Source organism: Artibeus jamaicensis, unplaced genomic scaffold (assembly GCF_021234435.1).
Source record: "Artibeus jamaicensis isolate MK-2021 breed Jamaican fruit bat unplaced genomic scaffold, CSHL_Jam_final scaffold_474, whole genome shotgun sequence".
NCBI lineage: Eukaryota > Metazoa > Chordata > Mammalia > Chiroptera > Phyllostomidae > Artibeus > Artibeus jamaicensis.
In genome coordinates, this window is record NW_026522046.1 from 45828836 (window position 1) to 45844982 (window position 16147).

Sequence of the window (16147 nt, forward strand, 5' to 3'; positions counted from 1 at the left end):
AGGTCCGCAGCTATGGCAACTGGTGATTGGCAGCTTCATCACAGCAAAATGCCTACTCATGCATCACGTCTTGTGCAGAGTTTTTTGGCGGAACATCAAATCACCCAGGTGACTCAGCCCCCCTACAGCTCAGATTTGGTGCTCTGTGGCTTCTGGCTTTTTCCAAAACTCAAATCAGCTTTGAAGGGGAAGAGATTTTATACTGTCAGTGAGATTTAGGAAAATATGAATGGCGATTGGGAGAACTGTGTGAGGTCCCAAGGTGCTTTCTTTGAAGGGGGACTGAGGCATCATTGTCCTGTGTACAATGTTTCTTGTATTTGTGTCTTCAGAAAATGTCTCTATTTTTCATGGCTGGATACCTTCTGGACAGACCTCATCTGTAAATTGGATATTAATTTTATGTATTTAAACTTTAAAATTTTCAAGTACAGTTGACATACAATATTATATTAGTTTCAAGTATACAACATAGTGATCAGACATTTATGTAACTTACTGAGCGATCACCCTGATTAGTCTAGCATCCACCTGACACCATACAAAAGAGTATCTTTGTCTTATTTAACTCAGCACATGGCAGAAGTGGTTCTGCTTTCACGGCAGTTTCCCAACCACGGTGCCGTGGACATTTTGGTCAGATCCTCCTTTGTTGTGGGGTCACCCTGTGCCTTGTCTGGTGTTAGCTGTTTTACCTACTAAGTGCTGGTAGCACCCTGTCCCTCTCACCTTCATTTTAGAAGAAATGGGCCCATCGCTCTAGTGACAGAGTCACAGCCAGAGGAGGGGACACTGGTCGGGTCACACCGAGGACCTCAGTGCCCATCCCTCGCACGCATGCTCTGCCTCTGGGGCTGTGAATGGAAGTGCAGAGCGAGCCATGGCCTCTTCTTGCTTCCACTGTGGAAGCTTCTAATCTGGAGAATGACTGAAGCGCTCCTCAGTCTCAGCGGCTCTCCTTGCCCTTCCCCCACGAAAGCTGGACACCTGCCTGCGGGAGCAACCCTGTCTCTGCATCTCCCACACGGGACAGCGAGTGCCACAACCCTTGCTTGGGTGCTACTTGGCTGTGGTCACAGCCTGGGGAGCACACGTGCTGTTAGCCACGCCCCATCCCTGGAGCCCAGGTCCGGAGAGAGCCTCACTCATTTTATCTGTGCCACCCGTAAGGGGCCGGGGCCGTGGCCGTCTCCGTGTTGCCACCTGCTCGTGCGAGTTCACTGTGACCAGCCACTGTGCTCACTGGCTGCACCAGCCCTGGCTTCGCCCTCCAGGGAGGACAGGACGCGGTTAGACTGAGACTGTGGCCCAGGAGACATAGCACAATTTGAATCCCTCAGAGGACTCCCTCTTCTGCCTGCGCCCACTCTGGGCTGTTCGCAGGGATACACTCTGGGTGAAGCAGGGACCGGCCGTCCTAGGGGTTGGGTGGACACTGCTCTATCAGCCTTGTCAGACTGGCCTCCACTTGCAACAGTGGGACCATTTGGACAGCATCTGGGGACAGTGGTTCTGGTTGGTTAATGCTTGGGTGGGAATTAGAGACTTTCAGTTGCCGGAAGACTGGCTCCAGGCTTCCTGTTTTCATGATGCTCCTAGACTGTCAGCTCAGGTTGGGAGCGCGGACTCCTGGCTAAAGCACCATGAATAATTAGGCAAAGGTGCTCAGGTTGCTGCCCTGGGCACTCAGTACTCCGGCTCCCTCCAGGCTCTGAGGCCCAGTTAGAATATGATCTTGAAGGAGCTACATGTTCTGGTACATACCTCTGCGGCAAGACCCATCCCTTTCATTGATAGGCGGTACTGTTTCAATTTTAACTGCACAAATTAAAGCCTGGACTAAATACATGAAGTTCTTAATCTTAAAACTCAGGCAGGCAAAGGAGGGAGGTGGGGCAGGCCTTTCCAGGGTTCCCCCAAACCCTCTCATCTATTTGAATTTCTGGAAGCACTCTGAAAACGGGGAATGAGACTTTCGTCCTCCTGGAATTGCTTCCTCGTAGTTATGACCAGTAGGTAGAGCAGCATTTCAAGCCCGACCCCAGAGTACCTTCCCAAGTTCTGGAGTGACTTTACATGGGTTCTCAGCACAACCATATTCTAAGTTTCCATATTTGTTCATATAACCAAGTTAAGTGACTTGCCCAAGGTCCTAAGACTGGTTACTGATTAAGTTAGGACCCGGGAAGAATTTGATTACTCTCCTGAGTCGTTTCCAGCACAGCTTCCCAGCCTGACGTCCACAATTTTAATAGGCTCTTCTGCATCTTTTTATGGCTTGGCATTACTTTCTGCATATTCAGGTTATGTTTACACTGTGTTGATCATTCGAAGGATTTATGCTCAAGTTTTCAGAAGCACTGGTAAAGACTGTTTTTGTTAATGTCTCTTAAGTGGCCCCATTGATGAAGTGGTGTTCATTCCCCTCAGGTGCACTTAGAACTACCTCCCACCTCTTCAATCGTGCAAGCCGAAGACTTTAACCTGCTCAAATCTAGCAATGTTCAAAGATACGAAGTCCTCAAGGAGATCCTGACCGCCCTTGGCCTAAGCTGTGACGTCAGACAAGTTCCTGCCTTAACACCCCTTCACTTACTGTCTGCGGCAGAGGTGAGTGAGTGAGAGAGAGAGAGAGAGAGAGAGAGAGAGACTGTGTGTGTGTGTGTGTGTGTGTGTGTGTGTGTGTGTGTGTGTGTGCGCGCGCGCGCGCCAGCAGGGGGCGCCCGGGTGCCCCTCTTCGAAACAGCGTCCTGCACCGACTTGTCCATTGCAATGGGTTCAGCTTTGATTTCCATGTTGAGTTTCTATTTTGACTTCAGAGCAACCTTAAAGGTGTCCAAATGTAACTCATAGTTTTGGCATTTGCATGACAGGGAGAGAGGGGCTATTAGAACTTAGAGAAGGTGTTAAGTGTTAAGGTTCTGGCCCGCCCACTTTACGAGGAAAAGGGTGCTTGTTTTATGTGTCAAGAGTGTGTTTGGAAAGCACAACATTCACACATTTGGGATTGAACACCTTTGTTTTGATTTGGGTCTTTGTCAGCGAATCTTGGCAGGGGAAAGATCAATCACAAGTTTTTGTGCTGACGTCTGCCATCTTGTGGCCAAGGGGGCTCTGGATTTCAGTTCAGATCTTGGTGGTGTCTGAGAGGAACATGGCCATGGAGTTGGCAATGTGTGCAGCAGCTTTCCTGGCCTTGTGTCTGCAGTGACGCCTGCGATTAATACCTGCGCAGGCGGCCGCATTCCCCAGGCGTGTCTTTGTGCTGATCCCTTTGCTTTGCCAAGCTGTCAGTTTCTCACTAATTATGGCAGATTATTTCGTGGGACTCTTTCTGTTGCCTCTGCTAGAGAGGGAAGTTGCTGAGTTTAGTGACATAACCATGCAGATTCAGCAAGTGTCTAATAGTCCAGGTGACTCGAAACAGCAAACTGACCTGCTTTCCCTCGGAAAGAGCACATTAAAACTCCTACCCCAATGTTTTTAAAAGAGGAGGCGCTCTCCTTTTCTTGGCCAACTTGCTGAGCGAGCAGGGCTGAGCCATGAGCCCGCCCTAAGAGTCTGGAGCATTTAGGATTAGTATATTTTACAGGAGTATTTGAGGACTGGATGAAATAATGTATGTTTTGATGTATGAAGTAATGTATGTTATTAAATAATAACAGGTCCATATAAATTTTGTGATTGAAAAGATACTACAATTGTTAATATTAGTATTAGACTGTGGGGAGGTCGAGTGAGTTACAGGTATCCCATGTTTCTGACGAGTGCCTGGTACTGTAGGTAGTGATTCTGAACTTTAAAAATTAACAGTGAAGCAGCAGGTGCTTGTTTTTCCATCTAAAACATTTTTTAAATTGCATTTTCATGACACATCATTTAGCCAGTTTGCCCTCCTTTTACTGGGTGCTCTTGAGAATGAATGACATGACTTTTGTTTGGACTCTCATCCTGGGAAATCAAAGCTGCACATCATTTATCTGTTTAATGCGTTCTGTTCACAGAAGCAAAAGCACCACCTCTGTTCATCTGGGGACTTTTTGCCCCTCTTTACATGTGATGGTTGATCTTGAGCCTGCAGGGAGCAAGCTGGCCCCAGACTTATCCAGTCCACACTTCTATGCCTCCAGTTCTTACGTGTCCAAAGACAGGGAACTACGGACATGCCTTCGTAGGGGGACATCTGGGACTTTTATAAAAAAGTATCAAAATAAAGCTGGTCCTCAGAGCTTCAACTCTTGTAGACGACCCACCTACAGACCTGCCACTAGACCATGTGGGTAAGGGGAGGTGGGACTGTCACTCTCATAGACCTTCCCCCTCCCTTCTGTCCTGAGCATGGAGGGCTGGGGCCGGACAGGTCAGGCTGTGCCTCCCTGCCTTGGAGGAGACTCACGGCCCCGGAGGCCAGGGAACAAGGTAGACCTGGGCTTGCCTTTGACCACGCTCCCTGACCTTTCCTGGGAGTTCTTTTGACTATGCTGGTCTTGGATCTTGCACCTCTTGACCCCTAGACATAGCAATGGAGAAGAAAGGGTGTCCCCAGGTTTCTCTCCTGTGAGCAGACGTTTGGAACTCGAGGCTTTTCCTGTATCTCCTTTAGGATGAGCATCCCCTGAAATACTGAAGGCTTTGAATTGGCATCTGCTTATATTACAGTACACAGCAGGCGCTTCCCCCTTTTGTCCTTCAGGTTCTTTAAACTGCCTGGGGCTGGGGGATACATTTCCCCTCTTAATTGGTAACCCCATGCACTAACCACAAAAATGAAATGACCCCTGTTCTAACTTTGGAAAAGAGTAATTTCAGCAATGTTCACTTATTGTTTCGAGTCTCTGTTCGGTCTGGTTGGTCTTGGATATCTCTGCTGTGGGTGACTTTTCTTGTCCCAACCCCTGCCCCCGGGTTCCATTCCACTTTGGGGGCCTGAGGGGCTGAGTGAGTGTAGGACGGTGTGTCCGTCCTCATTCCTTAGTGTGTGTCAACTCCTCTGAGCAGATCCGGACTCTGTGGTAGAAGGAGATGTAGGAAGTGAGAGCTTTAGACTGTGTTTTCCTGGAATACAAATTCTCTAAGGGATCGTCATGCAGGGGAATGTGAGGGTGGCTCCTTGCCCACTGTGATGGCCTTTGTGGTGGCAGCTGGGTCATTCCTGCTCTTCTCCTGATGCCAAGACAGAGACACTTTGGAGCACCTTGTGGTCATCATGCTGGTGGTTCAGCATGCGTAGCTGTGGATGGCGGATGGGGACCCAAGTACTTTCTGTTTGCTTTGCTTTCCTGCAGCCTTCTTAGTGGATCCTAATGATTCCCATGGAACTAAGTGGTGTGGAGAGGCCCCTGGCATCCTGGCACCCCGTTAGTTTAGACACGGCCCACTCTTAAGTCCATCACCTGCCTTCCGTATTAGATGCCTGCTCTGGCTCTCTGCTTCCTGCAAAATGCTGCGAGCTGTTGGGAATCAAAGATCTCTGACCACACGGTGTCGCTGCTGAGCTAGGCTGCCTGGTGAGCAGACACTGGAACCTTAAAGTAGTTCAGAGATTTATTTTCTCTCGACATCAATTTCACTTAGTATAATTTAGTAGTTTTCCATGGTGCTGGTGGCACTTTCTCCTGGGTTTGTTGAGATTGTTTCACTGTTACAGTTAATAGTATTCACCTTTCATTAAACATCGACTGTGTACTAGGTACCATTACAGGATGGAATATGAAGGAACAGAATATACACACTAGTTACCTAAATACTTTCACTGCATACCAGCTGTGTTTATACAGTTCGGTGCCTAGACACTCGCTCTTTATAGCAAATAGCACAGGAGATTTATGAGGTACCTCTGCGCTTCCATATTCCTGTGACATGAACGCAAATGACTAGCATGGTGATCCAAGTAGAAAAGGCACCCCAAGTGCAGTGACCCTCGGTGTTTTCTGGGGGTGTGTTCTGAGGCCTCTACCAACACCCAGATGCCCCAGTAATATGTGATTTCCGCTGTCAAACCCAGTCACTGTGATTTCATAGTGTCAGGGTGCACGACAGGACTAGGAAGCGGGGCTCACGGAGGTGCGGAGTCCTGTTGGCCAAGCCGACTTCCTCTCTGACCCGGCTCTTCCTGTTTCATCGAAACTCCCAGGGGCAGGATTAAAATTCAGGCCTCAGCAAATATATGATATGTCGAAGTATACTAATGCAACACATGAGCTCATGCATACCTCATACCTAAGTCCATAGAAAAAAGACTGGAAGGAAATACAGTGTGAGGGCTTATATACAGTATATTTTTGGGTGGGGGGGGCTAAGGGTGAGTTTAATAAGCTTTTAAAACTTTCTCTGTACTTTCTTAATTTTCTATAATGTACATGTATTTTTATAAAGAGCAAAATTAGTTATTAAAAATGAAAGAACAAATGACTGTATGTCAGTAGACTTTGAAGGTATTCCGTAAGTGGCCAAAACTGGAGTGAGAGGCAAGGAGTCGATGTCAATGTCGACACTGTATTTCATGTTCGCCATCAGTACCAATTAGTTAAAAAGCTTCAGCTTTGTCAGTAAGTGACTTCACGTTGGTGCATGGCCACTAGGCTTACTTGTGGCTCTCACAGCCTCAGCTCTGCTTGGCTTCCATGGGTGGAAGGCCCTCCAGTCCATAATTCGAGTGCCCCACCCCTGCTCGGGTATAGCAGTTTCTTGATGGAAACCCCTCGAACTGTTTCTCAGAGGACCACAAGGCCATGCTGACACCACACGGCCAGTCCTTGCAGGCAAGTGACCTCCTTTCTGGAGATGGAGGTGGAGCACGAGACCCACCAGCTACACCCTGGGCCATGGGGCTCTGTGGAGCCAGATTACAGGGCGGCCACCTGCCCGACCTGCCCTTGGTGGTGGTGGGAAGTTAGCAGGAGCACGACTTCCTGGGGGGGCACATGAGTGTGTGAGCGATTCTTCCTGTGCAGAGTGTCAAGTCCAGTTGAGGAACTCCTGCTCTTGCTCCTTCCATTTTTATTTCTGCCAGGGAAAGGGCACGAGCAGCCGTGGCCAGGGCCCTGCCCCGAGATGGACGTTGGAACCTGAATGCAGGACGGAGCCTCAGCCTCCCTGCGTCCCACAGAGCCACTGCCACCTTGGGTCCCTTGCCATGCCCCGGCCCAGCAGAGGAGAAGGGGGAGGAAGAGGGTGGGACAGTGCACAGCCCGCCTTGCTCCCTTCTCCGGGACACCCCGCTCTGGTCCGGGGGCACGAGGCTCTGCCCGAAACTACAGAATTGGGACTCTCTGGGGGGCGTTCCTCGCAGCTGGTCGCTAACGGTGTGGAGGGGCCGAGAGAGGAGCAGGCAGGATGTTGGCAGCAGTCCTGTCAGACTGGTCCCTTTGCCTTGGGTCAAGGTGTGACCGTAACAAGAAGTGACAACTGGGTTTGTTATTAAAGCAGCTGGCGGAAAATCGCCCTGTTGTGCGTGTGTAACCTGGTAGTGTGGGGCTTGTGGGGCGGATGAGACAGGCTTAATGACAAACTGGTGTCACATTTCAGTTTGATTGAACCCCAGGTTATTTGCTACAACCCTCCATTGAAACAGGTATTGATAACGAGCTTTGATATCTGTACACACACATGTTGGAAAATTCCTGTGTGGTCCCCTCCACCACGGAATTAGCATCTCCATGTTGGTTGCTTTATGAGGAATCTTAGCCTAATTCACACCCCGTGGTTCCCATTCTCCCTTCTCCTGCTGACCACTTCATTTAGCAGACACTGTGTGCCTACTAAGTGGGAGACCTTGCTGCAGAAGTTTCTGGAAAATAAGAGATAATTTCTCATTTCTTTCTAGTCCTCACCCGAGGATATGTTGATTGATTCTAGAGAGAGAGGAAGGGAGGGAGAGAAACATGGATGTGAGAGAGGAACATGCACTGATTGCTTCCTGTATGTGCCCTGACCCCTGATTGGGGATCGAACCCACGATCTTTTGGTGAACGGGACAACTCTCCAACCAGCCGAGCCACCGGCCAGGGCAATTCCTTCCTAACACGCTTTATAGTTAACCAAGTGTCCTGGGCTCATCTGGTCTCACAGTGGCCCTGGGGCGAGGAGCCAGGGAGGGGTCCCCCCCCTCAGAAGAGCAAACCGAGGGGTCTCCCAGGTTGTTCTGAGCTCCTAAGAATTCTCCATTTTTTTAAAGTGTGGTGTTTGGTGCAGAATGCTTCCTCCCTTCACCTTTAATCCTGGTTCTGAATCTTGAATGTACTGTGAGGGAGACTTCTGGTGTTACTTTAAAACACGGCTTAAAAACTAATTTTTTGAGATCCAAATTAGAGAGAAAGTCAGAATTCCAGGTGCGCCCTGAATAGCTTTTGACATGCGGCTGACGTGGGGCCGCGGCGGCTTTTACGGTCGGGCCAGCGAAAGAGCAGCTGGCAGATTAAAGCAAACATCTCAAAGCTTTTATGGCTGTGAATGTTTTTAAGGCTCTTTCATATCCCTCTTTCTCTCCTTTCTTTCTTCCTACTCCCTTCCCCTAAACTGGACATTTTTTGTTCATTTTAACGGGCTTCCTGTTATCGAACACAACACCCTCAGCAAAGGTGGCAGGATGGGTCTTGATGTTGAAATGCGAAAGACGTGACACGTGGGTGTCTTCCTTGGTCGCCTTTCTTTCGCTCTGTGATCTGGGGACAGGCTTTCAGCTGCTGTGTTCTCACTGGGATCTTTGCTTCCACAAGAATGTTTCCAAGGAGCTCCTTGGGAGCGTCACTGCTTCTGGGCTGAAACCGAGGCAGAGGCTGGGGAACACAGCACACCGTGGGCCGTGTCTGCCGTGGTGGCGCTGCTCGAGTTGGGGTTTTGTCTGCCTTGCACTCTTGCCGCTGGCCTGGCGGAGGGCGGGCGGGCCTCTGAGTGGCGGGGACCTCTCTGGCGGTGGCTTCTCGGGCAGAGCAGCCCGTCTAGGCAGGGCGGTTTTATTTCCTTAGACTATTAATATCCTCCGTTATGCAGTCATAGATTTGCGGATGGGAAGCAGGCTCTTTGGAGTAAAAACCCGCCAGGACCAAATGTTTTTTGTCTTCTCCGTCAGCACCCTAATAGCTGCCATGTGTGAGCGGAACGGCTTGTGGCGGTAGCTCCTGGGGAAGGCGGTGGAAGCTGTCTCTGGGAAGGCTTGCAGCGGTCCGCAGAGCAGGTTTTGGGCTCCCAAGTGGACAAAGACATCCCCGGAGTGAGCCCAGGCTGGTCCGGGTGAGAGGGATCAGAGGGCCCGCACCTTGTGATCGTGGCAGGTTTGGAGCCGGGGCCACGTGGCGGCGAGGTGCCCATGGTACCAGCAGAGGCGGCCGTGTGTCCTTCTCCGGTTGGGAGCACTGGGGTCTCAGACCAGACCTCCAGCTGATAAATGTGACTGACAGCTGGGGGCACATGGTGTTTCTATTTATGCTACGTTGAAAATGTCGCTGCAGGAATTATGCTGTCTTGAAAAAAAAAATTATGGTGTTTCTGCACTTTAAGAATGCCAGGCGATCTGTGCACCCGAATGGTGTCTAACCCTCCATCTGCCCGGCCTGAGGGGGGACCAGGGAGTGGTTTCCTGTGCTGGATGTCAGCGGTGAGCGGGGCTGGTGCAGGGGGAGATGCCCCTGGCTTCCCGGTGAGAGCAGGCCGGCGTGGCAGCAGGACCGCTCAGCCCAGTTGGTCTGTCTGTCCGTAGGTCTCTTTCTCTCGGAGACGAGAGAGTGTGAGTCACTTTCTTAGCCTTGTTCCTGTTTAGGCCCCCGTAGCTGCTTCCTTGGAGAGGCCTCCGTCCCGGCTGTGCTGTGGGCACCGAGCGCCCCGCTTCACTCCTGCTCGGTCCCTCTGCTGGGGTCGTGTTGGCCTTTCTGAGAATGTCCTCAGGCTTCAGTTTAAGGGCAGTCAGTGCGAGAAAGGTTGATGCTGCAGACGGTAGTTTGTGTCCTAGAGTTCCAACTGCGCTTGGCCAGTCGAGCAACGTGGCTTTGCGTGGTACCAGCCTAGTTTTTAGAACATTCGTTTTGATAGCCTTTCGTGGTATGTGAGTGTTTATCATTTTAACATGAATTAAAGTATATATTCATGTGTTTGTTTTAACGAGAGCATCAAGACGTTCCTGTAAGACTGTTGAAATAGGACTCTCCGCTGTGGAGAGGTCTTCTCCCCGGGTCCCCTGAGGACGAGGGCTCTTCGGGTCCACTGCCTCGAGATTTCTGCTAAAAAAGAAATGACTCTTCACTGACACAGGCTGAAACGTCATTTTGTTGTGTAGGTGTAAGTTCTGTGTGTCTCCTGTATGTGTGTCTGAGTGTAGGGAGAGAGGGCTCGGGGTGAAGAGATGGATTGTGTTAGCGCTCACACCCTGAGACTGAAACTCAAATTCTAAATAAAGCCCCTTGCAAAGACGACTGGCATGGCCCTCGCCAGTCAGCGGTGGGGCTCAGCGGGACTCGGCAGGGGCTGTCGCTGGGCTCCTTGTCAGCATCACAAACCACGAGTCTTTCCTGAGCCCGGAGTTGTCAAAACTTCTGGCTTACACCCACCCGGCTCCTCCAGGCAAAGTAAACGTTTGAAAGATTAAAGTTAAAATGGAATATTCTTCTTAGCCACCTTGTAAAGCTTCACATTTCTGTGCCGTAGGGAAGTATTTGATGGGTTTTTTTCTTGTCTTTGAGCAAAGATGAGTCCTCCGTACAGCAGCCAGTACAGAGATTGGGTGACGGCCCAGGTGATCCCCTGCCTGGTTTTAAATTCTGTAAATAAGGAAATATGTCTTTTAAAAGAAAACAGTAAGTTGTGGTTTCATGAATTAAAACATGACAGTTCATTTTGGGGGGGAGGAGCGGGGTGGGAGACTCTTTCAGCCTGGAGTTGCCTAGATCGCCCCAGTGCTCCTTCCACGGGCGATCTCGATAGACCTGATGGCTGGCATCTTCCTCTGGCTGTTCAGTCCTAAAATGCTTTAAAGGGAAGGGCTGTAATTTTGAAGAATCTCCTCTTTGGGAGTATTTTCCCTTTGGTGATGGTGGGATTACGTGTGGTGTCTCAGGTTGGCTGCATGGGTGTGTCACAGAGATGGCTTTTTAAAGGACAGTCCACTGCCACAGAATTCTCAGCACCACACCCTCTCTGATCTGTTGGGGAGGGTGGATGAGGTGACCTTTCACATCCTTGCTAGCACTCTGCACCGCCATGCTGGTCCCAGGAAAGCAATGAGATGCAAAAAATAAAAAAATAAAAATAAAAACTCTTTAAGTTGTTCCTTTGCATGCATTCTTTTCTCAGATTTTTGCAATTATAACCCTTTTCATCTTTATACTGGAAAAATTTGACAACTTCCACAGTTAATTTAAGCACAGTGAAAGAAAGTTATGCTTCTGCTTAATTTTAGTGTAGGCTCTTTCTCAAATTAACTTTCCTGTTAATTTAAGAATTACCCATGCAATACAGGATAGCAGCCTCAAATTTACAAACAAGTTTTTAAAGTCTGCGTGCTACATTGGCTGTTCCGAAACCAGGGGGCCCGGTTTCTATAGTAGCGGGGCTTTCTCGCAGTGCACGGATGCCCTCCCACCCCGTATGAAAGCCCCGAACACTTCCTTTGGCACCGTTTCGGACAGGGTCAGGCTGGGCAGATCCCTGAATATCTTTTTCTGTTTCTTCAGCTTTTGCCTTAGAATTTAACAGCCCCGTTTCAGACGTGGCTCAAAAACAGTCTTGTTGAACACCTAGTAATACCGTGGTATGTGTGTCCCCAAGGAGAAGTTCGCTTTGGTAGGTTAATACTTTTCTTAGAGTGAAGAAAAAAAAATTTTATTCTTTCTTGTAACTGTTGAACTGTGTACAAGTAAAAGAAAATATAGGGTGGGGAAAAAGTAGGTTTAGAATTGTGAGTATGCAAAGAAACACAGTGTATTCTGGTATTGTTTATTTATTACCACGTAACATTCCATGTGAGCAAAGGCAGACCTATTTTCGCCCCACCCTGCATTTCACAGAAAATAGCAAATATGCGAAAGGAAACAGAATAACGAACTGAGCCCTGTGCACTGAGCACCCTGCCTCTCGGTCTTCCGTTCTGGCTGGGGATGTCTCATTGCGTTCTACCCCCTCCCCTCTCCTCCTCCATGTTATTCTGAGGCAACTCTCCTTTCCCACTTCTGTAAATATTTAATTAATGAATGAATTAACTTTCAATCTTCACCCGAGGATACATTTATTTATTTATTTATTTTTGAGAGAACGGAAGGGAGTGAGAGAGGAACATGGATGTGAGAGAGGAATGTGGATTGGTTGCCTCCCGGACACGCCCTGGCCAGGGGACCAAACCCGCTGCCCAGGTACGAGTTCTGACTGGAAGTTGGACCTGTGACCTCGAGGTGCGTAGGGTGACACTCTGACCCACTGAGCAACCACTGGCCAGGGCTCATTCGTAGATATGTTAGTATACGTGCTTAAAAACATAACCAACATACCACTGTCATACAAAAAACAGTTCCTTCATAGCCTCTCCGATGCAGTCAGCGTCCCAGTTTCTAAGGAGACGGACATCTTTATAGACGGCTACATGTTGTTCCTTTATAAAACTAACTAAGAAGAAAGTAACAGGGTAAAACCATTGTAACTTTTTTGGCAGGAGTGCTGGAAGGTTGATTTCATGCCCCTTTCAAAGGCCATATTTCAGCCCCATTGTTAGACCATTCTGAAAATAGCAGCAAGTAACCATTTGTAATAATGTATGAAACAACCGTGCACATTGAAATCGGGGAGTTTGGTCCGACTCGCCCCTTTCGCAGCCTGGCAGGAGCTCCTCGCCCTCCCTTTTCTGCCTGTGAAGTCCCGAGTTTCCTTAGCAGAGGGGTGGGATTGATTTTCGCTCCGTGTGCTTTCGGTTCAGGTTGATGTTTAGCCTTTGACCCAGCCACTTTCTTACAATAAACAGTTTGTTGATGAGAGCAGCTGCCCGGCAGATTGCTTCCAGATTGTTCTCACAGTAGAGGACCGAGTGCACCTTACGAAGAGGTTGGTCGGCCTGCAGCTGCGGCTTCCCTGCACGGCCGTGTGCCGTGAGCCCACCGTCGGCCTAGGAGCGTGGTGCCGAGCGCCTCAGTGAAACCGTGCGGGTGCTGGTCAGCAGTCGGGCCGCACCGTCTTGGCCGTTTTATTCTTTGAGTGAATAATAGCCGCATTTTCTAGAGGTTTCTGCCATATTCCTTACGTCACAACAGGAATTCCCAGCATTGCGTGTGTGGAAATCAGTGTGCCAGTGACACTGTGCGGGGATGTAGACAGAACATAGTTTATTTCACGTAGGAATCCGGGCTCTTTGAATATTGAAAGGTGTTCTACACAATTACAGGACTGGATAACCGAGGGAAGTATCACCTGCCTTGTATTCTCTTGCTCTCTTAAAATGAATTCTATTTTTTTTCCTACTTTTGAAAGACTTGGACTGTACTCCTTTTTTTTTGTTTTAATGCAAAAGACAGGGACCTCAATGACTTTAATTTACGTGACTCAACAGTGCCCTTAGTCTGGACCGTTGCTGCCTCCCTCGTCACCCCCAGCTGTTACCTAGACAGGCCGGACTGCCCCGGACCGCCCTTCAATGCGGTGAGGTCAGCACTCTCAGCGCGGGAGCCAACACTCGTTACTGAACTGGCCACCAGGGGCCGCTGTCAGAATGGTGAGGCTGAGCTCACCTCCCCAGAGGCGAGTTTACTTTTTCTGCAACCAGTAAATTTTGTTCAGCTACCAACCCTGGTTTCGAAACTCGGGTCTCACTACACAGCCTCCCGTCACCAAGCATACACTCACGGCTGTGTCCCTTCCAGCCAGGTATTACGTAGGACCTGGATGCGATTCAAGACCTAAGATTAAGAGTTGTGTGTTTTTCATTCAGTGCCAAGCTGTTATTAATGCACCGATTCCACGCACACTGCTAACGCTTCATGAAGCGCGCTGGGATTTGTGCTCCGGGGAAGCACTTCCTGCATTTGGACTTCAGGGACCTGGCCCCCGGGGCAGCGGCCCCTGGTGAGCAGAAGGTGGCTCTGCTGCGAGGTGTCCTTGCATGGAACGGCCTCAGCGACCCCGTCCCAGTGTAAGGGCCCTGCTGGCTCAGCGGGGGCATGGAACAAGGGAAGGTCTTCCTGGTGGCTGTTTTGTTATGGTTTGTTTTTGTTTTTACAAAAACTGCATCTTTGATGATTCCAGAATTAACAGCAGAGCAAACATGACCGGCGAATGTCAGAGGTGGCCGGTGTCTTTGAGCTCCTGGAGCAAATCCCTTCATTCCCCCAACTTATTTAAGAACAATTTAAAGTTAAGAAAGGGCGAGAGAATAGGTCAAAACCCCCATGTAACCTTCACCTGGATTTACCCCTGGTTGACATTTCACCTCATTTTGATAAAGAGGGTTCAGTATTTGGGGGGGAAATGTGTAAGTTACTGCCTTTATGTAAAACACAAAGCAGAGGACCCACTGCTGAGGTGCCAATGAGAGTGTGGGCCTTCGACGCTTTTGCTTCTGGGAGTTGGCGTGTGAGTGGCGCAGCTTCTTTAACTTCTCGAATGGAAGTAAAAGCGGCAGCCTGCTGATTCTCAGTGGGTCTGGGTGGCTGGTCGCCACCCCATCGGACCCTGGGCATGTCCTGCCTTCACACCAGCCCACGTGTGTCGACTTCTTACAACAGACTGGGTCTGGAAAGTGCTGTTATAAAATATGGAACATCCCGGAGCCATATGCTGTGAGGACAACCCATTGCTCTTTCATGCTCAACAAAGGGCTTCCACCTCACGGTTGAGGAAAATTCCACCGGTGATCACGTCATGAGTTACAGGATTTACAATTTTTCTTTCAACTCTCTAACGCAAGTCTTGTGACTGGGACTTCAGATCTGATTGCTTGCTTCTAGAAGAATTTCTGTGTGTGTGTAAAGTGTAAATAGTGTACAAATGCTCTTGTGTTATTATGTGAGTATCTGCCCCATCAAACTGTAGTTCAAGATCATTTGAAGGCAAGGACCATATGTTGTCAATTTCTGCGTCCCTTTTCCAGTGTTTTGCCCATAGTAGGCGTTCGGTAAGTGTGTTTTGTTTGAGTACTCAGAAAGGTTTTGGCTTTTCCCAGTAGTGTCTTGTGAAACGCTTCCTCTGCTCCTGTGTGTGGGAGACCTGTGGGGCCTCAGGGGACAGCCCAGCCGCCTAGCCAGCTCGGACTGGCCGCCCAGTCCCATCCTGCTCAGTCACCTTTTATTCAGCTCTAATGGGAATTTTGTAAACAACCATGTCCAACAGTCGAAAAGAATCAGCCACTGATGTGCCTGAGGATAACTGACAAAATAGAGTTTTAGGAGAAAGTGGGACAAGGTGTTTTTTTCTTTTTTTTTTTTTTAAGATTTATTTATTTACTTACTTCTAGAGAGAAGGGAAGGTAGGGAGAAAGAGAGGTAGAGGAACATCAGTGTGTGGTTGCCTCCACTGGGGACCCGGCCCACAACCCTGGCCTGTGCCCTGACTGGGAATCGAACCCGAGACCCTTTGGTTCACAGGCCGGCACTGGATCCACTGAGCTATACCAGCTAGGGCAAGAGTTTTATCTTTTATTAATGTGCTTTCCAGTTTAGAAACAGCACCAAGGACCCTCTGGTCAGTCAGCTGCTCCTTCCCGGGAACCGGCGGCGCTTTCTGAAGTGCAGACTTCTCAGACCACGTCCCCCGAGTGCCCCTGTGCCTCTCTGCCCTCCTGCTCCCTTGGGGTGGTGTCGTTAGCTCCCCAGCCCCATGCGGTGTTCCCTGGGGTGCTCTGAATTTTCCAGATTGCCATGGTGACAGCCAGTTGAACAAACGAAACTTTGTTAACCTGAGTGGACTGGATAGAAAGTTCGTGGCTTTCCCTGAATCCTCTTCAAACTGGCCCGTTCTCTCTTTTCAGGCACCGCGTGTATTTTAATCCTGGGCTCCTAGAGTCATTGTTCTAGTTTTTATTGAAAAGTAAACTTTTGGGACTCTTCACTGCATCTTGAAGCTGTCTTAAAAATGAAGAAACTGAGGCCCTGAAGAGCCAACGCCTCCCAGCGGGCCAGCGTGGCATAGCTGTTGACCCGATTCTGAGCTGGGGTCCCCTGCCCCACGTGGGCACAGCTCT

The 16147-nt window shown here is 49.4% G+C and overlaps 1 protein-coding gene and 1 non-coding gene across 8 annotated transcripts in view; one reads left to right on the forward strand and one right to left on the reverse strand.

The window, feature by feature from the left end:
• Positions 1–16147, forward strand: part of HLCS (holocarboxylase synthetase) — a 167506-nt gene that overhangs the window by 29577 nt on the left and 121782 nt on the right. For all 7 annotated transcript variants that reach the window (XM_053657920.1, XM_053657919.1, XM_053657918.1 and 4 more), the window contains one exon: positions 2431–2610. In XM_053657920.1, the coding sequence (XP_053513895.1) occupies positions 2431–2610 (180 nt within the window). The remainder of the gene's footprint in view (positions 1–2430; positions 2611–16147) is intronic.
• LOC119035769 (small nucleolar RNA SNORA38) lies at positions 4051–4180 on the reverse strand. Its single transcript, XR_005079870.2, has one exon. It is a non-coding gene; the product is annotated as a small nucleolar RNA SNORA38 (small nucleolar RNA).